This window comes from Geotrypetes seraphini, chromosome 8, assembly GCF_902459505.1.
Source record: "Geotrypetes seraphini chromosome 8, aGeoSer1.1, whole genome shotgun sequence".
Lineage (NCBI taxonomy): Eukaryota > Metazoa > Chordata > Amphibia > Gymnophiona > Dermophiidae > Geotrypetes > Geotrypetes seraphini.
In genome coordinates, this window is record NC_047091.1 from 132,035,778 (window position 1) to 132,061,606 (window position 25,829).

At 45.4% G+C, this 25,829-nt stretch overlaps 1 protein-coding gene across 4 annotated transcripts in view; it reads right to left on the reverse strand.

The window, feature by feature from the left end:
* MED15 (mediator complex subunit 15) overlaps positions 1-25,829 on the reverse strand; it is a 161,379-nt gene that overhangs the window by 68,910 nt on the left and 66,640 nt on the right. For all 4 annotated transcript variants that reach the window (XM_033953768.1, XM_033953765.1, XM_033953766.1 and 1 more), the window contains one exon: positions 6,407-6,598. In XM_033953768.1, coding sequence (XP_033809659.1) covers positions 6,407-6,598 — 192 coding nt within the window. The remainder of the gene's footprint in view (positions 1-6,406; positions 6,599-25,829) is intronic.

Sequence of the window (25,829 nt, forward strand, 5' to 3'; positions counted from 1 at the left end):
ATCGCCAGAATTTAGGTAGGCTGTTTTCATCCCCGTGGGAGTCTCTCTCGTGCGCTATGGCTCTAAGTCAGGGGTGCCCAACACGTCGATCGCAATCAACCGGTAGTTCAGGAAGGCAACGTGAGTCGATCGCAGAGCCCATCCCGGGCTCCGTGATAGACTCGTGTTGCCGTCCCGATCTACCGGGCCTATCAGCCTTCCTCTCCCCGACGTCAAAGACGCCGACGTGGGCATTAGGCTGTTTTTGTCATTTCGGGTGGGGGGTGGCAGCGGCAGCAGCAGCAGCCTGAAAAAGAAATCATCCTGGCCAGGGTCGGTGTCATGCTCCGGAGCTTCTACAGCCTTTCTATCTCCCTCTCCCTTCTACCTGCTTCCGGCCACACCCCCTGCTCCGCGGCTCTCTTCGGCAACTCAGCAGCAGCGATCAACACAAGCTTCTGACGTCGGGGCCTACCCTCTGCGAGTCCCGCTTGTTTCAACTTCCTTTTTCCACAAAGGCGGGACTCGTAGAGGGAAGGCCTCGATGTCGGCAGCTTGTCTTGATCACCGCTGCTGACGAGTTGCTGAAGAGAGCCGCGGAGCAGGGGGGTGTTGCCAGGTGCAGGTAGAAGGGAGAGGGCCAGATGCAGGACTCGTGGGTGAGGGAGGAGAAGAGAGAGAGAAAGAGAGAGGGGAGGGAAACAAAAGGAAATATTTCATACTGGGTTGGGCCGGAGTGGAGGGAGGGTAGAAAGATTCTGGCTACCGGGTGCAGTAACAAAGGAAAAGGGGGGAAAGCTTAAAATGGAGATAGTGACACAAAGAAGAGAAAGGGTAAGCAAGACCTATTGAATAAGGATAGAGATACAGAGGGGACAAGAGGAGGAGGTGAAATAGAGAAATAGAAGTAATGCTGAAAAAGTGGGGGGGAGGGGGAGATAATGACATTGAAAGGGCAAATGGTGAACATGGGGTAAAGACAAGGACAGAGACAAATGAAGATTCTGAAAAAGTGGTGAGATAGGGATATAGGTGAGATGGACACAAAGAAGGGTGATGCTGGAAAATAGGTGGAATGGTAATTCTGACAAACACAGAAGGGAAATGCTGGATCAAGGAGAGATGGGGCTCAGGCTGGATGGAATGAGGAGAAATGCCTTGTTGGCCCGGAACTTCCTCTCCTACGTCAGAATTGACGTCAGGGAGCGGAATGCTGGTCAGTGCGACGCTTCTGCAGGGAAAGCTTGGGACAGCGGTGGCTTGAGGGCTATTCCCCGATGGCGGTGGCAGCAAACCGAGTGGCTTGGGGGAGGGCACGGAGAAAGAAAGAAAAGGAGCAGACAGGGAGACAGAAAGAAAGGGGAACAGGGAGACAGAAAGAAAAAGTTGGGGGAGAGAATGAGGTCTGGAGGAGAGGAAACATACAGAAGGCTGAAAGAAAGGAAGAAAGATTGGAATGGATGCACAGTCAGAAGAAGAAAGTGCAACCAGAGACTCATGAAATCACCAAACAGCAAAGGTAGGAAAAATGATTTTATTTTCAATTTAGTGATCAAAATGTGTCTGTTTTGAGAATTTATATCTGCTGTCTATATTTTGCACTATGGCTCCCTTTTACTAAACCGCAATATCGTTTTTTAGCGCAGGGAGCCTATGAGCATTGAGAGCAGCGCGAGGCATTCAGTGTAACTCCCTGTGCTAAAACCTACTATTGTGGTTTAGTAAAAAGGGAGGGGGTGTATTTGTCTATTTTTGTATTTTGTTACCGAGGTGACATTGCATAGAGTCATCTGCCGTGACCTCTTTGAAAAAACCCGGAATATGAATAATTAATATTTTCTCTGCCTTTCATTGTGCTTTGTGGTTTTTTTTTATTTTATTGTTGGTAGATCATTTTGACTTAGTCATTATAAAAGTAGCTCGCAAGCCCATAAAGTGTGGGCACCCCTGCTCTAAGTCTTCTTACTCTGGGGCATCAGACCTCCCTCATACAAAGGCCAGGAATGCAGAGTTGGTTCCATTCTCGGTAGGGGATGCCTTGGTAGGCACACTGCTCAGCCACTGGGAACCCAGATTCGGTCCTGTTCTGGGTGGAGGACACTTGTGGGGTGGGGTGGGGTGGGGAGGGGGGCTAGTTTGCGCCATCGTGCAGGCTCACCACTCTGCCTCTGCTGGCAAAAGCACAGTCTGTCCCAATCTAGGGGGAGAAAACCTAGCAGGGACCAGGCTGCACCACAATACTGGCTTCTAGAAAGCACAATGGACTGGGGGGGGGGGGTCTAGCAGTGTGTGCCACCATTTGGACCCATGTAGACTTGCACGGCCATTCAGATGCTGACCTGAGGTCCCTTTCCATCCAGCATCTGCCCCTCCTCCTCTTTCCATCCAGCATCTGCCCAGCATCTGATCTGTCTCCTCTCTTCCTCCTTTCTGCCCCCTCTGTCATCCCATCCATCATCCACCCTTCTTTCTCCCCCTTCCATCCAGCATCTGCCCATCTTTCCCCCTTTCAGCCCAGCATCTGCTTCATTTCTCTTTCTCCCCCTTCTATTCAGTGTCTGCTCCATCTTTCTCTTTCCTCCCTTCCATCCGTATCCTCCCCTTCTCCTTTCCATTCAATGTCTTCCTCCCCTATCCTTTTCTTTACATCCATCGTCTGTCTTTTTCTCTCTCCTCAGGCATTCCAGCTTGTCTTAGCTTTCCCCTTTCATCCAGTGTGTCTGATCCCTCCCCATTTCTATCTATAGTCTGTCTCCTCTCACCTCCTACATTCAGTATCTACCCCCTCCCACCTGACACCTCAGCCACCGCCAAACTGATGCAAAGCCTTCCCTCCGATATCAGCTCTGGCTTCAGGGGAAGACTTCTGGGTCGGCTACATATGGCTTGCTGCAGGCTGCCTCCAACCCCTGCTGTTATCTGGACTCGAATGAAGTGGTGGAAGGGAGTGCATTTTTGGACACAGAAGTCATGAACTGGGGAGAGAGGAAGGGAGGGAAAGAGATGCTGAGGTGGGGGAGGGAATAGAAAGAGAGAATTGGGTGTGGGTGTGTCAATGAGCGGGAAAGATAGATGGTTGTGTACACACGGCAAATGGAAGAAAGAGGATAATTTTTGGTCGTAGGGAGGAAGGTACAGAATGTGATAGGGAAGAAAAAGATGAGAGTGAGAAATGTGGCAAGGGAACAATGGGACAGATTGAAAGGAATGCAAGAGGGAGGAATATTGGACAGTGGTGAAGGGAATGGAGGGAGAGATGTGGCATAGTGTTGGAGAGGGGTGATAGAGGAGAAATGTTGGGCATGGGGCTGGTGGGCAGGCACGAAAGATGAGAAAGAGATAAATGCTGGACCATGGTAGGGGGAACCAATGGACAGCAACAGAAGATGGGAAAGCGGAAAAAAGAAACTGGGACCAACTTTATGGAAAAATAAGTCTCCAGACAACAAAGGAAAAAAAACGGAATTTATTGACTAAAATATGTTAGCTTTGGGAAATGTATATGGCAGATGTCTTTGTTTTGTGTTCAAAAGAAAAGGAAATGCATTTCTGGTTTTATTTCTACAGTGTTGAAGTACTTGTTGACCCTTGCTGTGACTGGTGGGGATCCCCAAGCACCGCCAGCAGAGGACCTCCTCTAGAGATGGCCAGAACTCCCCTCCACCAAGCGCAGCAGTCGCTGGCAGCATCCATGAGCCACTGAGGTGCCAGCATCTGTGACTCAGCGACGCTACTGCTGCCTGCCAAGCTTGGCAAAAGGGACCCCCGGCCAACTGCAAAGGAAGTCCTCAGCTGACAGTTTGTGGGTTCTCATCAGCTGAGTATTTATATTTTATATTTACATTAGAGGTTCTGGTAGAAACCCATTTACAAAGTATGTATTCTTCCCAATTAATATTTCCAAATTAATAAAGTCTCTGCTTATTTGTAAATGGGTCTCTACCAGAGCCTTTAATTCAGTAGCATAATTAAATAAAATAACTATTTCTGAAGTTTATAGGGAAGGATGGTGATGGAAGGGATTCCTCGCGGGGACAGGTGGGGATGGAGGGGATTCCTTGCGGGGACGGGTGGGGACGGAGGGATTCCTCACGGGGACGGGTGGGGACGGAGGGATTCCTCACGGGGACGGGTGGGATTTTGGCGGGGACGGGTGGGATTTCTGTCCCGCGCAACTCTCTAATCAGGAGGAGAGCAAAAAAATTTTTCACATCACAAATATAAGAACACAAGAATCACCACAGCCATATTGGATCAGAACAAATGTCCATCAAACCCAGGGCTAGATGCACTAAAGTCCCCAATCATCTAACGATCGTCACTAAACCAGTTTGACTGGTTTAGCGCCTGCTCATATTTGTCAACCCGATGCTTTAAACGGCTCATGGTGTGGTTTTCCATGCAATCATACATTCTCCGATTATGACATTCAAATGAGGCCATTAATATTAAAACCATGCATTCGCTCAATGCCTTAACCTTGCATGCCAGAATCGGGTTGGCAGGACCGACCCGGGAAACCCAACAGATCTAGAGACCTGTTGGTAACTGTGTTACCGAAAGATCTGCCTGGTTTTTTCTCTATGGGCACAAATTTTGTGCCAACCCACCCCCACCGAACAAATCTGGTATCATAAAATCGGAAGGAGGGATGCCCACTCCCTCCTGCTGTTGTAACCCCACCCCACACTGACTCCCCCCTCCCCCTGCAAGGACCCCCCAAACCAACCTCTCTCCTCTCCCAAAAATTGGCAGGAAGGATGCCCATTCCCTCCTGCCACCACGAACCAAACACCACCCACATTGACCCCCCCTTGCCATGCTCCCCCAACTGACTCCTCCCCTCCCCTGCTCCCCTTTCTTAAAAACCAAAAATCAGCAGGAGGGATGCCCACTACCTCCTGCCACCAGATGGCCCCCTCCTCCAATACTTAAAAATAGATGACTACAGGAGAGATACCCAGTCCCTTCTGTTCTCCAGGCCTGCCACTGCAAAATGGCAGGCCTTCCTAGTATATCCTGGGATGCACAGGGAGAGGCCTAAGGTCCTGATTGACTCAGATGCCTAAGGCCCCCTCCCAGGCCTTAACACACGAATATAGGCAAGTCTAGAAATTTTAGAAATAAATAAAATAAATTTGTGCCATTAAAAAAGCTCCAACAACTGAGTGGCAAGAGGCTGCTTTGGGACTTCCCCTGCCACTCAGCTGTTTGGGCTTCCCCAAACCGGCTCTGCATATGTGTCAGTTAGAGAATGACACGGTGATTGTTACCTGCGGCTAGCTGCGGGTAACCCGCCAAAACGGTGACCAAAAAAAAAAGGTCACCGCGAGATCGGGGACAAGGCCATTCACCGCCCCGTGGAGTGGTGAATGGTTAGCACGTGCAGTGAACGAGCGTTTAATCCAGCAGCCCCCTCTCTCCCGCTGGCCAGCCGGCCATGCATCTCCCTCCCTCCTTTACCTTCTCTTGTTGAAACTGGCGATTTCTATAAGGCTATGTGCTGTATTACAGCCGGAGCCTTGAAGTTGCGTCGCGTTGCCTGCTGGAAAAGTCTCCTCCGATGCAACTTCCTGTTTCCGGTTGCATCGGAGGAGACTTTTCTAGCAGACAACCCGATGCGACTTCAAGGCTCCGGCTATAATACAGCGCATAGCCTTATAGAAATTGCCAGTTTCGCCACAAGAGAAGATAAGGGAAAGGAAGGGAGGGAGGGAAATGCATGGCTGGTCGGCGGGAGGGAGCTGCTGGACCGCGTGAAGGGTGCTGGGGGTGGGAGGATGGAGAGGAGAAGACGCTGAAGACGGGGCGGTGAAAGGGAAAGCGGGGACGGTGACAGGGCGATGAAGGGGATGACAGAGACGGGGACGGGGCGGTGAAGGGGACGGCATGGTGAGGAGGATGGTGGTCCGGGGACGGGGCAGTGATGGGGACAGAATTTTTCCCCATGTCATTCTCTAGTGTCAGTCGCTCTCACAGCAACTGATCGGACGGAATTATGGTAAACCTCCATGCAAATCATTTGCATGCAGATTTGTTGGAACATCAATCACTGTTCCAGAGTTGGCCAAAAAACTGACCAACAGCAACTCTCACAGTCTTAACGACCATGTTTTGTGCATCTAACCCCCTCTATCCTGATTTTAACAGAGGCCAATCCAGATCACAAGTACTAAAAGTAGCAAAATTCCATGCTACTGACTTCCACAGATAAAGTAGACTTGGAACAGCCATTACTTAATAGATTATAGACCTTTCCTCCAGGAATTTGTCCAAATCTAAAACCAATAAACCTCATAGGTTAATGCTAATGATGGTAAAGTATTCAATGCTATTTCCATGCTTGAGATTGGTGCTGTCACCTCCTCATATAATGGGACTCTATGGCTCAGTTGTTACCTATTAAAAAACAGCATATGGTACTTACTTTGCTGATTAGCTGCAGAGACTCCAGTCATCCCATGTTGGGCCATCCCAGAGGCTCCAGGTTGTGGCTGACCCAGTTGCCCAAGGCCACCCATCCCACTAATTGGAGCTCCTGATGTCCGTGAAGCTATTCCCATTCCAGGTGCTCCTGCTGGGGGCCCCCCTGTCAGATTCTGCAGAGCATTCATAGGATCTGGTAAGAAAGAACAGTATCAGTAAAAGGTAAACATTTAGCCCTGCTTGTTTCCAAGACTCTTACCCCCCTCCCTCTCACCCCCGAGAGATTTGGAAGCTGTATTAAAACTAGATACATTAGGACCTGACTATATTCCAGAATAAAGTGTTAAGATATTGCTTTCATGCAGCTAAGCAGGTACTGGTGAGGTTTTAGATGTACCGTATGTGGATGTTCCCCTGTATCATAAGAATAGCCTTACTGAGTCAGACCAATGGTCCATCAAGCCCAGTAGCCCATTCTCAAGGTGGCCAATCCAGGTCACTAGTATCTGGCCAAAAACCAAGGTGTAGCAATATTCCATGCTACCAATACAGAGCAAGCAGTGGCTTCCCCCATGTCTTTCTCAATAACAGACTTAGTATATTTATGACATGGAAAAGCTTTTAGTGGAATAGTGGCAATCTATTCAGAAATGGGAAAAGGTATGGGTACTTTTGATTATTTTATTTATTATTTATTTTAAAAAGTTTCTATACCACCAAAAATCTCAGCGGTTTTCAAGATTACATAATAAAAAACATAATACACACATACACTAAAACATAACAATCCAAGATTAGGCTGCATGGGCCTGTCATAGCTGACAACTAAATTTTTGTTACATGAAGATGATCCGGATCCTCTTTGGAAGGGATGAAATATTGAGTTGGAGGGAGATAGGGAGTTGACATTGAGTCTGGAAGTGGCTTTCATCAACGGGGTGTGGCATTTATATACCAAACACACAATTGTCTAACTGGAAGTTCCTATTGCTGTATTATACAGTATAACTATTGTTGTTGTTTTTTTGTTTGTTCTATTATATGTTGCTTTATTAAAGTTCTTCTGCAAATAAAAATAAATTGAATATACCAAAAATTTGAGATGAAAATCAGCACATCAAAATTGGCAAAAATAAAGGAGAAATTTGTTCTTACCTGCTGATTTTCTTTCCTTTAGTCCTAAAAAGATCTAGAGTCTACAACAGGTGGAGACAGAATTCAAAACTGAGTTGCACCATAATAGGCAGTGTGCATAACTGGGGTAAAAATGAATCTAGGTGGTCTCTTTCCTCTAAGTAGAGCTGTCAAAATAGTAACCAAATCAGATATACAAAGAAAAGAAAAAGGGCAGGCTTCTGGATCAGATGGAACTGAAGGAAAGAAAACTAGCAGATAAGAATTTCTCTAATCTAATATTTATGCATTACACAAACCTAAACAGGCTCTAGGCGAATCAAAGAATGAAAAGGGTAGCTGAGGTATGGAGGGGAGGGGAGGAAGTACAGGGGAAAGGAGAAGAAGAGCCTAATCGTATTAGCAAAACACGTCCATAGAGATCTAAGCAAAGACAGGTATCTACAGGAATCTTGTTGATATTAATTGTCAAACAGTAGAGTTTTCAGCTTCTTCCAGAATAGAGCATGGTTGGCTTCTTTTCTTATTGTCTCTGCAAAATCGTTCCAGATTTTGATTCCCAGGAAGGTGAACATGGAATGGAAAATTATTTTGTATTTTAGATTTTTTTGTTGAGGGGAGATTCAATTGAATCTTGTTAAGAAGTCTGCGGGAAGCCGACCATGCATCTGTGAAGAGTTTGATATGGGGGGACTGCTAAGTTTCCATAGATTACGTGATATATGATACAGGATGATTTGAATTGACGTGATGGGTAGCCAGTGGAGTTGTCTGAGGTAGATTGAGATAGAGTCAAATTTTTTCAGGCCGAAGATGATTCTTACTACAGTGTTTTGAATAAGCTGCATTTTGTGGGTTAGGGTGGCATTAATTCCCAAATAGGCGGAGTTACAGTAATCCAGTTGAGACAGTATCATCATCTGGACTATGAGGGTGAAATGATGTTGATTGAAGTATGGCCTGATGAGTTTTATTGTTTCATAGTGAAGAAGGCTTTCTTTCGAAGATGAGATATTTGAGGTTCCATGGTTAGTGTGGAGTCCAAGATGCAGCCTAGAATTTTGGAGGTTTTGTCCACAGTGAGGGTGTTGCCAGATTGGAGACTGATGCTTGTTGGTGCTGTTTGTTGGGTGCTGTGGAAGTAGAGAACTTTGGTTTTTGAGGCATTTAGCTTTAGTTTTTGAGTTGTTGCCCAGGCTTGGATTTTTTCTGTGTTAACTGAGATTTTCTTAATGTGTCAGCTTGTTTTTCTGCCGCCAGTATCAGGAATAGGATGTCATCCGTGTATGACATTATGCTCTCATCTTCAAGTTGGATGTCCCCGAGTGAGCTCATGAGCAGGTTAAATAGGATGGGAGAAAGTGGGGTGCCCTGCGGAACTCCACAGAAGGCCCTCCAGCTGTTGGAGTATACCCATCTTTTTTGACGGTGTATTCTCTGTTCATGAGGAAGTCAGTGAACCAGTTTAGAACAGTGTCTGTTACCCCTATCTCTGAAAGTTTTGTTAGGAGAAGTTGGTGCTCGGAGTCAAATGTTGCGGATATGTCAAATTAGAAAAGTATGCTGTACCATGCAACCACAAATCAACAAAACAACACAAAAATCATTCACAGTCATGAGAAACTTAAGGCAAGTTAAAAAATTCTTCGACAGAACACAAATCCAGCTCTTGGTCCAGTCCCTAGTCCTAGGTTTTCTAGACTATTGCAACATACTCTGTCTCCCATGCCCCACAACCATGATAAAACAACTACAAACAGTTCAAAACACAGCGCTAAGACTTATCTATTCACTGAGGAAATACGACCACATCACGGCAGAATACCTTGATTCACAATGGCTCCCAATACAAGCAAGAGCATAATTCAAATTCTACTGCCTACTATTTAAAACCATAAATGGAGATAGCCCAGCCTACCTAAACAACCGCCTAATCCAAACTACCTCAACCAGACACAGGAGAACTCACAAACCATACAGGCATCCCCCAATCAGAGGCGTCAAAAGAAAAAAAAATGTACGATGGCCTTCTAGCCACATAAGCAGCAAAACTAGACTACCAACTCTTCAATTTACTGACGACGACTCCAGACTACAAATCATTCAGAAAAGAAATAAAAACCATCCTATTCAAGACATCCTTGAAGACAAACTAACACCACAAGACTCATCCTAATTCTCGGAAGCAATCACTTTACTCTTCAATCCCTCTGGATAACTTCTTTTGTAATCCGCCTTGAACCGCAAGGTATTGGCGGAATAGAAATCACTAATGTAATGTAAAGTATGGCCTGCCGGTCTCTACTTAACAGTCGTTTAATCTTGGTTAACAATGTTAGAACAAGGAGTTCTGTGCTGTGATATTGTATGAATCCGAATTGTGTTTGGTGAAGGCAAGAATGTTGTTCTAAGTACGTTGTTAGCTGCTTGCTTTTGTGAGTTTTGAGGAGCTTGGTAAGGATGGGGATACCAGCAATGGGCCTGTAGTTTGAGGGAGTTGAGAGATCTGTGTTTGAAGATTTAGGTATCGGGGTCAGAACTATTTTTCCCATTTCTTCCAGTAGGCGGCCTTGGTTTAGTGACTTGTTCAGGAGTGTGGTGATCCAAATGTTGATTTCTTCAGGCGCTGATGTGAGGAGATAAGGAGGGCAGTTGTCTAAGGGGCTGCAACGGGTAGATAGTTTCCATATTAAATTTTTTTGTGTGTCTGAGATTGAAAGGATGGTGAAGGAGGACCAAGTTAGGTCAGCCTTACAGGTCTGTGTCGGTTGTTCGGATGCAGCTGCGGGGGGGGTGCTTGGGCAGGAAGGTTGTCAGCTACTTCCAATTATACAGTTTTGATCTTATTTAGGAAGAAATCTGCTAGTTCTTGGGCTGTAGGTGTTTTAGGGTGACCTGCAGTGTCTTGTTTAGGGGTTGTAGTTAGCTGTTTTACCAGAATAAATGACATTTGTTGTTAATGGTTTTGGTTCCGATTTTGCTAGTGTAATAGCATTCCTTGGCTTCAGATATGTTGAGTTTATATTTATTAATTGCTGCTCTCCATAGTGCTCTGTGGTTTGGTGCTTAGCTATTTTGCCATCTCCTTTCTAGTTGCCTGCATAGTTGTTTTTCAGTTCTCAGTACTTAGTGACTCTGTATACCAGGGAGAGATCCGGCTTTGTTTTACTTGGCGGGGGTGCAGGGGGCTGCAGGGGGATGAGGGCGTCTAAGGCAAGGGTGCCCAAATGGTCAATCGCAATCAACCAATAGATCACAAAGGCAACGCAAGGTGATCATTTTGCCTTTGCAATCTTGTTTTTCCTGCCTCCCCGAGCCAGGCCAGGCGCTTACAAGCACTGGACCTACAAGCCTTCACCTCTGACATCAATTCTGACTTTGGAAAGGAAGTTCTGGGCCAGCCAATCGCTGCCTGGCTCGCCTGGAACTTTCTCTCTGATATCAGAATTGATGTCGGAGGTGAAGGCTTGTGGGTCCAGCGCTTGTATGCACCAAGCCTGGCTTAGGGAAGCAGGAAGAAATCGGCGTGGGAGGGGGCAGGGAGAGAGAAAGAATCGTGAAAGTGGAAAAATTGGCGCAATGGCTTGAGAAGGGCAGGGGGAGAGAGAAAGAAAGACAGGCAGGCAGGGGGAGAGAGGAAAAGACAGGCAGGCAGGGAGAGAGAGAAAAAAAGAGAGACAGAAAGAAAAGGGGAGGGGGCAGAAAGAAAGAAATATTGGATTTACAGAAGAAGGAAGCGCAACCAGAAACTTATGAAATCACCAGACAAAAGGTAGGAAAAATTATTTTATTTCCAATTTAGTGATCAAAATGTGTCCGTTTTGAGAATTTATATCTGCTGTCTATATTTTGCACTATGGCCCTCTTTTACTAAACCGCGCTAGTGGTTTTTAGCGTACGAAGCCTATGAGCTGAGAGGGGCATTCAGCGCAGCTCCCTGCTAAAAACCAATATTGAGGTTTAGTAAAAGGGGAGGGGGTATATTTGTCTATTTTTGTATAGTTGTTACTGAGGTGACATTGCATATTTTAAAACCATCTGACTTGACCTCTGAAAAAAACCCCGAATACAAATGATAATTAATATTTTCTCTGCATACAGTGTGCTTTGTGTTTTTTAAAATTTTATTGTTGGTAGATCATTTTGACTTGGTCATTTTAAAAGAAGCTCGGAAGCCAAAAAAGTGTGGGCATCCCTGGTCTAGGGTATCAGTTATGGATTTGTTCTAGCTTGCTAACATTGCTTTAGTGCTGTTTGTATGTATAAAGTTTTTTATTGATTTTTTCATATAGCAACAAGTGTTATAAATTTTCCATACAATTTATCTTAACAATACACTTGATATTTCTATAATGTATTTTATATAAATCATATTTTATATTATTCTTATTATGAGTTTACATAGCATATAAATAATAATGATTTTATCAATTATTATTTATGAACACTTTTCCCTCCCTTTATTACGTTAGTTTCACACAAGACTATCATCTAGTATGATAAATTATTTATAATTTATGATAAAGAGAATAAAAACCTTACCCCTTCCCACCCTCCCTTCTTTAACCATTATCTTATTATGGGAAAAAATTAAAATCAGTCATTGCAAAAATCTGTTAATGGTCCCCAAATTCTCTTGAACTTATCCATATATCCTTTTTGTGTTGCAAATGTACGCTCCATCTTATATATATGGCAAACTGAGTTCCACCAAAAATTATAGTTTAATCTGTCACAATTTTTCCAATTATGTGTAATTTGTTGTACTGCTACTCCAGTCAATATAAATAAAAGTTTATTGTTATTTGACGAAATTTGACTTCGAGCTCTCATTGCAGTACCAAACAAAATCGTATCATATGTCAAGGCTACCGGATTTTCTAACATCCTATTAATTTGAGGCCAAATTGATTTCCAAAATATTAATATGAATGGACAATAAAATAAAAGATGATCTAATGTCCCTGCTTCAAGATGACAATGCCAGCATCTATTAGACTTAGAGCTATCAATTCTATGTAAACGTGTAGGGGTCCATAAAGCTCTATGTAAAATAAAAAACCAAGTTTGTCTCATAGAAGCTGACAATGTACATCTTAACCTCCAAGACCAAAGTCGTGGCCATTGAGATGCATTAATCTGATGCTTAATCTCAATGCTCCAAATATCTCTAAGACCATTTTTTTTCTTTTTATGTACGAATCCAGATATCAATTTATACATTGCGGCCTGGTGACCCATGGAATCTATCTGAAAACAAAAGAATTCCATACTATGATAGTTATTAAGGTTTTTCCATTCAGAGAACCCTATCTGAATGGCCTGCTTCAATTGCATCCATCTGAAATATTGTGATTTATTTAAACCGAATTTATTTTGCAATTGTGAAAACTCAAGCAGTTTACCTTTATTCATTACATCCTCTAAAATACGAATTCCAGCGATCATCCAATGTTTCCAGATAATTTTAAATCCGCCAACTTTGATCTTTGGATTGAGCCATATTGTTTGAGTCGTTGATTTAGTTATTGGAATAGGAGTTAGATTACTTATATATCTTATAGTTTTCCAAGTATCAACAAATATTTTGTGATCCTTATATAACCTTGGCATTTGAATACTGATAACATGACTCAGACGTAAAGCAAACATTAGTCTCCATTCTAACCAGAACCAATCTGGTATATGTTCAATGGGCTCTGGGAGGATCCAATACATACCCTGACGCATAATATAGGCTTGATGGTACCTATAAAAATTTGGAAAATTTACCCCTCCCTCCGCAATTGGTCTTTGTAAAGATACTAGAGCAATTCTGGGGGGGTTTCCAAGCCAAATAAATTTTGTTAACATCTTATCCAATTTTTTATAAAAGGACCCCTGAAAAAAAATTGGTATCATACCCATTTGGTAACAAACTACTGGTAAGATAGAAACATAGAAATAGACTGCAGATAAGGGCCCACGGCCCATCTAGTCTGCCCACCTTAATGTCCCTCCCCTACCTATGCCCTGTGAATAGATCCCATGTGCCGATCCCATTTGGCCTTAAAATCAGGCACGCTGCTGGCCTCAATCACCTGTAGTGGAAGACTATTCCAGCGATCAACCACTCTTTCAGTGAAAAAGAATTCATTTTTACAGTTTGCACTCTCCCCCACCAAGATATGCATAAAGGATTCCATTGCTCACACATTTCTGACACTTTTTGTAATAAATTATTTTCATTAATTTTCATAGTTTCTTCCACAGTTTTTGTAATCCAAATTCCTAAGTATTTTAATCCCTCTTCTTTCCAAATAAAAGAAAATGAGTCAAATAAACTTTTTGTACAATGTACATTGAGTGGAAGCACTTCTGATTTATTCCAGTTTATTTTATATCCTGAAAATTTTCCAAATTTTTCAATCAATTCAAGCAAATGTGGAATGGTTGTTTCCGGATTTCTTAAATAAAGTAAAATATCATCCGCATATGCTGATAATTTATATTCTCTATCTGAATGCGGAATACCCTGTATCTCCTTTACCTGTTCTATAGCTAATAACAAGGGTTCTAAAACGATATCAAAAAGAAAAAAGGAGATAGTGGGCATCCTTGTCTGACCCCCCTCTGTAGAATAAATCTTTCTGAAAAATTATTATTAATATATAATCTAGCAGCAGGGGAGCTATACAATGCTTTTATTATTTGTATAAATCCGGATCCTATACCAAACCATTCCATTGCCTGAAACATGAAGGACCATTAGGATGGCCACTAGGATGATCTTGGGGTTCAAGGGTCTCTCATACGAAGAGAGACTGAGCAGACTGCGGCTCTACACTCTAGAGGAACGCAGGGAGAGAGGGGACATGATTGAGACATTTAAATACATCACAGGACGGGTCGAGGTGGAAGATGTCATCCTCTTGCCCAGGGGACCCTCGACCACAAGAGGGCATCCGCTTAAACTAAGAGGAGGAAAGTTTAGTAGTGACACCAGGAAGTATTTTTTCACGGAAAGGGTGGTAGATCACTGGAATAAGCTTCCGGTGCAGGTGGTCGAGGCCACCGGAGTGCTTGACTTTAAAAGTAAATGGGACATGTACGTGGGATCCCTACATAGCACGAATCACTAGCATCTAGACTTATCGGGGTGGGTTAGTAGAGTGGGCAGACTTGATGGGCTATGGCCCTTTTCTGCCGTCATCTTTCTATGTTTCTATGTTTCTATTCCACTATCAAAAGCTTTTTCAGCATCTAATGAAATAGAGAATGCTGGGTCATTAATGGATTTTGTCAAATACAACATGTGATGTGCCAATCTAGTATTATGAGATGAATGTCTTTGAGCAACAAAACCTGTCTGATGCATATCTATAATGAAAGGGAGAGCTTTAGCCAATCTTAATGCTAATGTTTTAGTTAGAATTTTTCCATCTACATTTATTAAAGAAATAGGTCTATAATTTGAAACCAAAGTGGGATCTTTATTTGGCTTAGGTAAAACTATAGTTATTGATTCAGCCATAGTACCTGTAATACAACCTTTATTTAGTTGTGTCTGATACAATTTTAATAAATAGGGCATTATAATGTTTTGAAATGATTTATAAAACTCCACTGTATAACCATCTCCACCTGGAGCGGATCCAGCCCTAAGGGATTTCAAAGCTGTATCTAACTCTTTTAAGGATATTGGCTCTTCTAAACTTCGTTTTATATGTTCAGGAATCTTTGGTCCCTCTATTAACTTTAAAAAATCTAAACCATCCTTTTCCTTTTCCGAATAAGGCTCAGAAGAATACAAATCTTTATAGAATTTTAAAAACTGTTTTATAATGGGATCAATTTGAGATAACATTTCCCCATTCTCATTTTGAATAGCAATTATTTTTGTTTTTCTTTTTTTTGCTTTAAGATAATTTGCTAGCATTCTTCCCGCCTTATTCGAATTTCCATAAAGCACAGTTACTTACCGTAACAGGTGTTATCCAGGGACAGCAGGCATATATTCTCACATGTGGGTGACGTCATCTACGGAGCCCCGGCGCGGACAGCTTTTCAAGCAAACTTGATTGAAGTTTCAAGTTTGCACACTGCACCACGCATGTGCGTGCCTTCTCGCCCACTAGAGGGCGCATCCCACCTCGTGGTCCTCAGTTCCATAACTAGCAAGGAAGCCATCCCCGGGGAGGCGGGCGGGTTGTGAGAATATATGCCTGCTGTCCCTGGATAACACCTGTTACGGTAAGTAACTGTGCTTTATCCCAGGACAAGCAGGCATGATATTCTCACATGTGGGTGACCTCCAAGCTAACCAAAAAAGGGCAGGTGGGAGGATGGCAAATTAGGAAAACAGATTTTGCAAAACTGACTGGCCAAACCGGCCGTCACTCCTGGATAAAGTGTCCAGACAGTAATGAGAGGTGAATGTATGAACCGAAGACCAAGTGGCAGCCTTACATATGTCCTCCATCGGAGTGGATCGGAGGAAAGCTATCGAAGCTGCCATCGCTCGGACCTTGTGCCCCGTGACTCGACCCGGGGGAGGAAGGCCAGCCTGAGCGTAGCAAAAGGAAATGCAAGCGGCCAACCAGTTAGACAGAGTGCGCTTGGAAACTGGATGCCCTAATCGATTGGGATCGAAGGACAAAAACAATTGAGGAACCTTCCGATGAGGCCTGGTGCGTTGAAGATAAAATGCCAACGCCCTCTTACAGTCAAGCGTGTGAAGCGCCGTCTCGCCAGGATGGGAGTGGGGCTTCGGGAAGAACACAGGAAGGACAATGGACTGATTGAGGTGGAAGTCAGAAACAACTTTAGGTAAAAACTTAGGATGGGTGCGGAGAACCACCTTGTCGTGATGAAAGACAGTGAAAGGGGGGTCCGCAACCAAGGCTTGCAACTCCCCGATCCGCCTGGCGGAGGTGAGGGCAATTAGAAACACCGCCTTCCAAGTCAGAAATTTCAAGAGGGACTTGTTGAGTGGCTCAAACGGGGGTTTCATCAGTTGAGCCAGAACTACATTCAAATTCCACACGACAGACGGAGGCTTAAGAGGGGGACAAACCCTGAGTAACCCTTTCATGAAGCGTGTCACCAAGGGATGGAGTGACAGAGGGCGTCCCTCCAGAGGTTGGTGGAAAGCAGAAATCGCACTGAGATGAACCCGCACCGAAGTGGTTTTCAAGCCGGAGCGCGACAATTGAAACAAATATTCTAAAACCGAGGATACCGGAACTGATACCGGATCCAGGTGAAAAGACGAGCACCAGGTGGAAAACCTGGTCCATTTCTGCGCATAGCAAAGCCTCGTCGAGATCTTGCGGGAGGCTTCCAACACCTCCTTCACCGATTGAGACAGGTCCGGAGGAGTCAGGGAACAAGAAACCAGGCTGTCAGGTGCAATGACTGCAGATTGGGATGTAACATGGATCCTTGACTCTGAGACAGCAGAGAAGGAGAGACAGGCAGGGGAAGAGGCTCTCTGGCACTGAGCTGGAGCAGCAGGGAGAACCAGTGCTGACGCGGCCACCGAGGTGCTATGAGAATCATCGTGGCCGTGGACGATTTTAGGTGTACCAACGTTCGCATGATCAGAGGGAACGGAGGGAATGCATACAGGAACCTCCCTTCCCAGTCGAGTAGGAAGGCATCCGCTTCCAGACGGTCCTGCGAGTACATCCGAGAACAATATAGTGGTAGTTTGTGTGTCTCCGGAGAGGCAAACAGATCCACCTGTGGCGTTCCCCAGCGAGCGAAGACCTCGCGTAGAACTGCTGAGTGTAGAGTCCACTCGTGCGGTTGCAGAAGTCGACTCAGTTTGTCCGCCAGGCAATTCCGTTCTCCTTGGATGTAGACCGCCCGGAGGAAGATGTTCCGGGAGGCCGCCCACTCCCAGAGGCGAAGAGCTTCGGAGCAGAGGGGCCATGACCCCGTTCCTCCCTGCTTGTTCACATAATACATTGCCACCTGATTGTCCGTGCGGACGAGGACCACCTGGTCCTGCAATATGTGAACGAAGGCTCGAAGTGCTAGGAAGATGGCTCGCAGCTCTAGCACGTTGATATGACACTGACGGTCTTCTGACGACCACAGGCCCTGCGTGCGAAGACCGTCGAGATGGGCTCCCCACGCGTACTCCGAGGAGTCCGTGGTCAGGACCTTGCGAAAAGGCGGAGTGCGAAACAATAGCCCCATGGACAGATTTGAAGAGTCTGTCCACCAACGCAGCGATTTCCGCAAGGGCGGAGTTACCGAAATGAGGCGAGACACCGGGTCGCACTCCTGGCGCCACTGGGACGCGAGGGTCCACTGAGGGATCCTCAGGTGTAGCCTCGCAAACGGCGTGACATGTACCGTCGAGGCCATATGGCCCAGCAGCATCATCATGCGCTTGGCCAACACCCTCGATAGTTGGGAGACCTGGCGGCTCATCCGTACCAAGGTTTCCACCCGCTGGGTCGGCAGGTAGGAGCGTAGGCGCACCGTGTCCAGCACCGCACCTATGAATTGAAGAGACTGCGACGGTCTCAACTGAGACTTTGGAAAGTTTATCTCGAACCCGAGAGTTTGCAGGAAGGCAATAGACTGTCGGGTCGCTGAGATAACCCCCTCCCTGGTCGGGGCTTTGATGAGCCAATCGTCCAGGTAAGGGAACACATGGAGTCCACGTGACCTGAGGGCTGCTGCAACCACCACCATGCACTTCGTGAATACTCGTGGGGACGCGGCCAGGCCGAAGGGCAGTACCCTGTACTGGAGGTGGAGGTCCCCCACCTGGAATCGTAAGAATCTTCGGCAGGCGGGGTGCACCGGAACATGGGTGTATGCTTCCTTCAGGTCGAGGGAGCACATCCAGTCCCCTTCCCCCAAGAGGGGGTACAAAACCGGGAGAGATAGCATTCGAAACTTCTCCCGGGCCAGGAATTTGTTGAGCTTCCTGAGGTCCAGTATGGGCCGCAGGTCCCCGGTCTTTTTTGGGACCAAAAAGTAGCGGGAGTAAAACCCCGTACCCCACTGGTCCTTGGGGACCGGCTCGACCGCCCGAAGCTTCAAGAGGGCTTTGGCTTCGGTTATAAGGGTCGGTAGCTGCGAACGGTTGCAGGGGACTAAACTTGGGGGATTGTCCGGCGGCGAGGACACAAAGTTGAGCGAGTAGCCCTCGGAGACGATCCGGAGCACCCAAGCGTCTGAGGTAATCCCGGTCCATGCCTCCCGGAAGAACCGAAGACGGCCCCCGATAGGAAGGGGTTCCTGAGAAAGTGCGGAGGGGAACCCGCCCCGTCCGCTCAGCCCGTCAAAAGGAAGGCGCTGGCTTAGAAGGGCCCTGCGCCGGGGCTGTCCCCCTCTGCCTCGCTGAGACGGACGTCTCGGAGGCGGTCTCGAGAAAGCCGGGGTCGACTTCTGAGGGTATCGGCGCAGCGGAGGCCGAAAGGGTTTCTGCGGCGGGGGCCTAGGTTTGGGGCGGACCAGGGATGCTAGAGAGCGCTCCTGTTCCGACAAGCGCTTGGTCGCCGCATCCAATGACTCGTCGAATAACTCGGACCCCACACAAGGCAAGTCTGCCAGGCGTTCCTGCAGGTTTGGGTCCATGTCGAGGGTGCGAAGCCAGGCCAAGCGGCGCATGGCCACCGCGAGGGCCGACACCCTCGAAACCAGCTCAAAGGCGTCGTACACTGCATGGAATAGGTACAACCGCAATTGAGACAGGTTGGACATAAACTTGTCGAATCCTGCTCTTTGGGAGTCCGGTAACGAGTTTCGATATTGAGGAAGGTCCTTCACCATACCACGCAAAAAGGAGGAAAAGGTGAAGGCGTAATTTAGAACCCTGGTGGCCATCAGGGAATTTGAATAGAGGCGACGGCCAAACTTGTCCAGGGTCCGCCCCTCCCTGCCTGGTGGAACCGCCGCAGAAACCCGTGAGGGCTGTGATTTTTTAAGAGCAGACTCCACCAGAAGAGACTGGTGTGAGAGCTGCGCCTTATCGAACCCTTTAGGGGGAATCGTCCTATACTTCGATTCCATTTTTGAAGGCACAGACGTGACTGTAAGAGGGTTTGACAAGTTCTTCAGCCAGGTTTGTAGAAGGACACTGTTGAGAGGGAGTCTAGGCACCTCCCTAGGAAGAATGGGGAGGTCCTGTTCCTCCAAAAATTCTTTGGAATACCGAGAGCCTACCATCAGGTCAATCCCCAGGGCTTGGGCCATGTCCTGAACGAAGGATGAAAATGAGGACGGCCTAGCCTGGGGAGAGGGGGTTCTCGACCGCCCCACCGAGGAGAGGGGGGAGGCCTCATGGGAATAATGAGGATCCCTAACCGATCCCGAATCCCAGGATCCCCTCTCGAGGGCCCTCGAGGGGGAAGGGGAAGTTATCCTCCTCGCAGAACCCTTGGGTGAGGACCCCGGGGTTCGTGGGACACTCTCCCGTTTCCTCGGCGAGGCGGCCCGGGAAGACTTCCCATGGGGTGAGCGGAGGAGCCTCGGGTTGTCGAGGCGCAACTCCGACACCTGCAACGCCTCGCCCCCGAACGACGAGGAACGGTCGCGCCGAGGCGAGCCTCGGGGCCGCTTAGACTTCCTCGATCGACGCCCCGTCCGAGGTCGCGTCGAGGGCGAGGCGTGTCTGGAAGACCCGGAGGAAGAGGAGGAAAGACGGCGCACTCTGCGCAACTTTTCTTTGGGCCTTACACTCCGCTCAGGGGGTTCCCCCGAGGTCGAGGTCCGGGGCGGGGCCGAGACCGAGGTGAACGGGGTCCCAGTACCCGAGACCGAGGTCGCCGAGGCCGGGGCTCCCGAGGGAGCCGAGGCCGGGGCCTCCGAGACCGAAGGCGTCCAGGCCGAGGTCGAGGCCGCCGGAACCGCAGCACGCTGCAACACTTCCAGGGCTCCCGACAGCTCCGATGAGATCAGAGCTCGGAGGAGATCCTGGAAGGCCGGAATCCCCACGAAGGTGGGGAGTTCCGAGTCCGGGGCACACTCCCTGGAGGGCGACCTCGGTCTCGAGTATTCCCTCGGGGTGTGCGGAGTCGAGGTCCGATGCGGGGCCGGGGTCGACCCACCCGCCTTGGCCTGACTCGAGGATGGCTTCTTTGCTGAAGGGGATGGAACAGAGGACTTACCCGAAGCTTGCTTCACTGACGACGCCTTCGAGGAAGAGGGCCGAGGCGAGGCCGAGGCCCCCGAGGACGCCGAGGCCGAGGTCAAGGCCGGGGCCGAAGCCGAGGCCGACGTCGAGGCCTTAGGCGGCGCGTCGACGGCGAACAATTCGGCCATTCTTGCCTTACGGCGACGGAGGGCCCTGTTTTGGAAGGTAGCACAGCGATCACACGAGTCTGTCGGATGTTCGGGCCCAAGACAGACAATGCACCACCGGTGAGGGTCAGTGATGGAAAGCAACCTCTCACACCGGCTGCACTTTTTGAATCCCGTAACAGGACGGGACATCCACGAAGAAAAAGAAGAAGGCCGGGAACGTACCGACGTCCCGCGGCCACGGCTTCCGGGAGCCCCCGGAACCCGACGAAAAACGAAAGACTTTTTTTTTTTTTTTTTTTTTTTTGAAAAGAAACGAAAGGAAAACAGTACCGCGAACTAATTCGAAGGAAAAAACAAACTAAACGCGGCAGCTAGAAGGCAAAAACACTGGAGCTCAGATCCACAGGGCTTTCTTGCTCCGCGGAAAAATTTGAACTGAGGACCACGAGGTGGGATGCGCCCTCTAGTGGGCGAGAAGGCACGCACATGCGTGGTGCAGTGTGCAAACTTGAAACTTCAATCAAGTTTGCTTGAAAAGCTGTCCGCGCCGGGGCTCCGTAGATGACGTCACCCACATGTGAGAATATCATGCCTGCTTGTCCTGGGATAATACAAAGCTTGCTGTACAAATAAATCTTTTCTAATAATTTTTGAAGAAATTTCATTATATTTACCTTTAACTTTTAAAAGTTCTTGTTGTGTCAAATAATCCCATTTTTCAATTAATTTTGATTCTAGAGACTTCACCACTTTTTCTAATTCTGTAAATTGCTTTTTTTCCTTTTTTATTTGCAAAGCTGAATAAGAAATAATTTGTCCTCTAATGTATGCTTTAAAAGCATCCCACAAAGTCTCTATTGAAATTTCTTCTGTATCATTAATTTGAAAATAATCTTTCATTTTTTCCATAAGATTTTCACAAAAGTCAGTATCTGTGAGCAATGTATTATTTAATCTCCATATAGGTCTATTTCCATTCTGATCTATTATTTTAATTTCAATCCACACTCCAGCATGATCAGATAGTATAATTGGATCAATGACAGCCTGTGTGACTTGATGTACTAATTGATTAGAAACAAAAATGTAATCTATTCTAGAAAAAGAATTATGAACCTGTGAGCAAAATGAAAATTCCTGACCATCAAAATGAAGAATACGCCAAATATCTTTTAAATCACAAGATTGTACCAAATTATCAAGGCCTAATGATTTTATAAATCTTCTCGGACTTTTATCCATCAGTGGATCCATTACAGCATTGAAATCCCCTGCTACTACTAGATTTGAAGTAGCAAGTGGAAGAATCAATTGTTGCAGAGTTTTAAAAAATTCATTCTGATTCGAATTAGGGGCATATATATTGAAGAGTGTCATGGTGGTATTTCCCATGTCCATTTCCACATATACCCACCTTCCAAGAGGATCAGCTGCCTTAAATTTAAATGAAGCAGAACATTTTTTATTTATTAATATAGCAACACCAGCTTTTTTCCCTATTGCCGAAGAAAAATAACATTGTTTGACCCAATCACCTTTTAGCTTTATAGATTCAATATTTGACAGATGGGTCTCTTGTATGCAGCATATATAAGCGTTCTGTCTTTTTAAAAATAGTGCTCCAAAAAAAGTCAAAGTTTGACATTACTTAGCTCCCACAATAATTGAGTAATAAATGCGAAATTTGGCGCATAATGTCTCAGTACAACGTTGTTTTCAAAAGTACATTTTCAACCTCCAAACTCTTTCCGTTAGTTTACAAATTAAGTGTAAAGTTGCTAATTTGTGTAAAAAGGCCAAAAATACGGTATTTTCAGCCTGCTTTTACAGAAAAATACCTTTTAGAAACTCTTTCAAATCAGTCTCATTAGAAAGAGCATATTTCAAACCCCCTAGAAAAGTGGACTTCATTTTTCAACGCAGGTTAACAATGGCTGAAAAAGAGGGACAAAGTTGGGAGACGTTGCCACGGCAACAACCTCTATTTCAACATAGTTCTGTCATTTTTAAAGTTACAGTTTTGTATTGACGTAGTATTACTACTACTCTATTGCGTTGGTCCATGGTGACATTGTCACTACCAGTTCAAGAGTTTGAACTGTCAACCCCATCGCCATAGGGGTCACGCCCGATAGCTGTGCAATACCAGCCACGGGTGGGCCACTTCGTCCAGGTTCCCAAGCCTCGCATTTGGTTTCTTTGTCAAGATTCCAAAGCCTTTTGTTGGTATCTTTCTGGTTCCAAAGCCAATGATTAGGGTGTCTTATCCTAGGTTCCCAAGCCTAAATTGGTATCTTATATGGTTCCCAAGCCGAAGTGAAGTCCACTTTGATTTTAACTGCCAGCAATCTTTATAACATTCTGTTAAATTTCTGAGCCACTTTCTTCAATGCAGTTTCTGGAAATTGATATTGGCGGCCGGATGATGTAACTGAAGGGGCACAAAGCATGCAGATGAGGTGTTGCTCTGGAACCCAACAAACGTCTTGCCTTTCTGGCCAATAAAACGAATGAGCTGGACCGTGAGGATGCATAAATTTTATCAATGCATCATTTTGTTCAATTGAGACTTCAACAACGTTGCCTATCCACCATTGATTATCGTAAGTACAGGCAACGTAGCAACCAGGAAAGATTTCGGACACTTCAAATTTGGAATGGCAGTATCAGAAATTTTGGCAACAAAATTTATTGTGTCATTTGAAACTTTGCTGACACGAACCGAGTTTGAGTCGACTGGTACAAATTGGTGGTGCTCTCTGGTACCGGCTACTGTGCTGCTTTCATGCCATCTTTCTTCTTGAAACTTTTTGCTTTCTTCAATTTCTTCTTTTGGAACATAAATGTATTTAACTCCGTGTATATTTTGGTCACAAAAGTTAAATAGATCCTTTGGCGTCAATATTTGATCCGTTGATGGTCTTTGGAGGCTAGCCCGGGCAGCCAGTCGTTTAGTTGTTCCACCAACTCCATCGCAGGGTGATTTTCCGTGGCTAGTTCCAAAAAAATTCCATTCAGCTTCAATGTTGAAATCATTTCTGTGACTGCACAAATTCACAAAGTTCTTGTAGTTTTTATATTGTGCAGCTGAGCCGTCACTGAAGTAGTATATTTTGGTAATGTTTGTTTGAGTTACCAAAAATTCGATCAACTTTTGAATAAACACATGTTATCTTATCATGTTGCATATGATCAGAAATAATGCAACAGTTTACAACTTGCAATGTGCCCACTTCATTGAGGTAATATGCAACAAAAGGATGTACCGTAGCTTGTGAATTTTCCCAGTGAAAGCCTTGGGCGGCATCCTGTACAACAAATTAGTAATTTTCAGCGAAATCCATCAAAACGATCATTTCCGTTTCTTTTAAGCCTGTCTTCAACATCTTCAAATATTCACTTTGATGTTTTGAAATGAAATGGTGGCTTGTCAACTTCCAAATTTTGCTTGCAAGTCTTTCAATAAAGTTGTCCATGGTTAGTACGCTTGTTTCTAATGTTTCACGGTCAGCGTGAACCCATTGCTTAAATTCTATTGATTCTTCTGGATCTAAATCCTTGAATATTTCTTCCAGGTATGCTGTTAGTGCTTCTTCACCAGGGCAGTTTTGACATCGTTGTAGCATACAGTCCTTGACATTTAGGTCGCACACAGTTTTTTCCATAAGAACTTTGTAATTCTCTTTGACATTGGCGCCTTGTAGCATGAGCTTTACATTTTGATGTATTGTGCAGACACACACGGAGTGTGCACCTGATGCACCAACGGTTACACACCACTTTGGCCTGAGCTCATATAATTTGGAAAAACCAATTTCAGTTCCGTATTTGTTACAGTACGCCATGTACACCTCTTTTAAATTACACAACAGCAGCCGCTTTTGCTTTTGTACTTTTAAACCATTGAGGCGGACTGAAATGCAATCTTTTTTGCCAGGACATATCCTGCTGAATTCATCGTCTTCGTAAAAATCTTGAACTCTATTTGCAATTTCTTTTGGAAGGGACTTGCCAATTTTTGCATCAGGTATAGAACAAATGCCTTTCTCTTTCTTTAGGGCCATCGTCAATAATTGAACTTTCATTGACCTGTTGGATATTGCAATTTTCGTTTTCATTTCTTCAATGAGGTCAGTGTAATCTTCACATAACTTGCATTCTACAGACTGATGAGACGGCCCAACTTCTTCAGCTGAAACTCCAGCAGCAGATGTAATCTTCTTGGCTATCACATTTTGCACACGTTCAATTTTTCGTATCACATAGCCGGCTTTATCTCTACTAGCTAATCTTCGAATTTTCAATGGAGAGGTTCCTAAAGCAGTCAAGCTTTGATCAACTGCATCGGAGATGCTGATATCAAAATCGTCTGAAGATGAAGATGCTGCAGTAGCTTCACTCATTGAAACGTATTGGGCTTTGCACCTACTGCAAAGTTTCTGACCTGGCTTGATATTTATTTTTGCCACTTTTCTAAAATCATTAGACATGGCAAGATCGACTTTTAACAATCCACTTTGAACAATGTGATTTTTCTTTTCAAATGGATTACAACACGATGTTTGCTTTAATTCGTATTTGTCGAGATACTTTGCTTTGTGGTGGAGGCAGATTTGGTCTTTATCCATCAGTTCAACTTCAGAGCGCCGAGTGATAAGCAATTTTTCATTGTTTGACAAATTATGTAAAAAAATGAGCCCACATTTTTTAGAATAAAATATGCCGTCATGACACTTTGACAACAATTTTTGCCCAATGGCACAGTCTGGCAGAAAAGGATTATTATTAGTCGATTCGTTTGCATCCATTTTAAACTGAATTAATAATAATGTGGATCTGAAAAAGAAAACAAGTTGTAATTTGTGATCTGCATGCAACAAAATTATCACCTCAATTTCTAGTTAGGAATAATCATTAATTAAGAACACTATAATTGTACCCAAAGCTTGAGTAAAAATAAACAGGGAAAAACAGTGTGAAAAGTGACAGAATTGTAAGTTGAAACGTAGGCCGTTGCCATGGTGACATCTCCCAACTTTGTC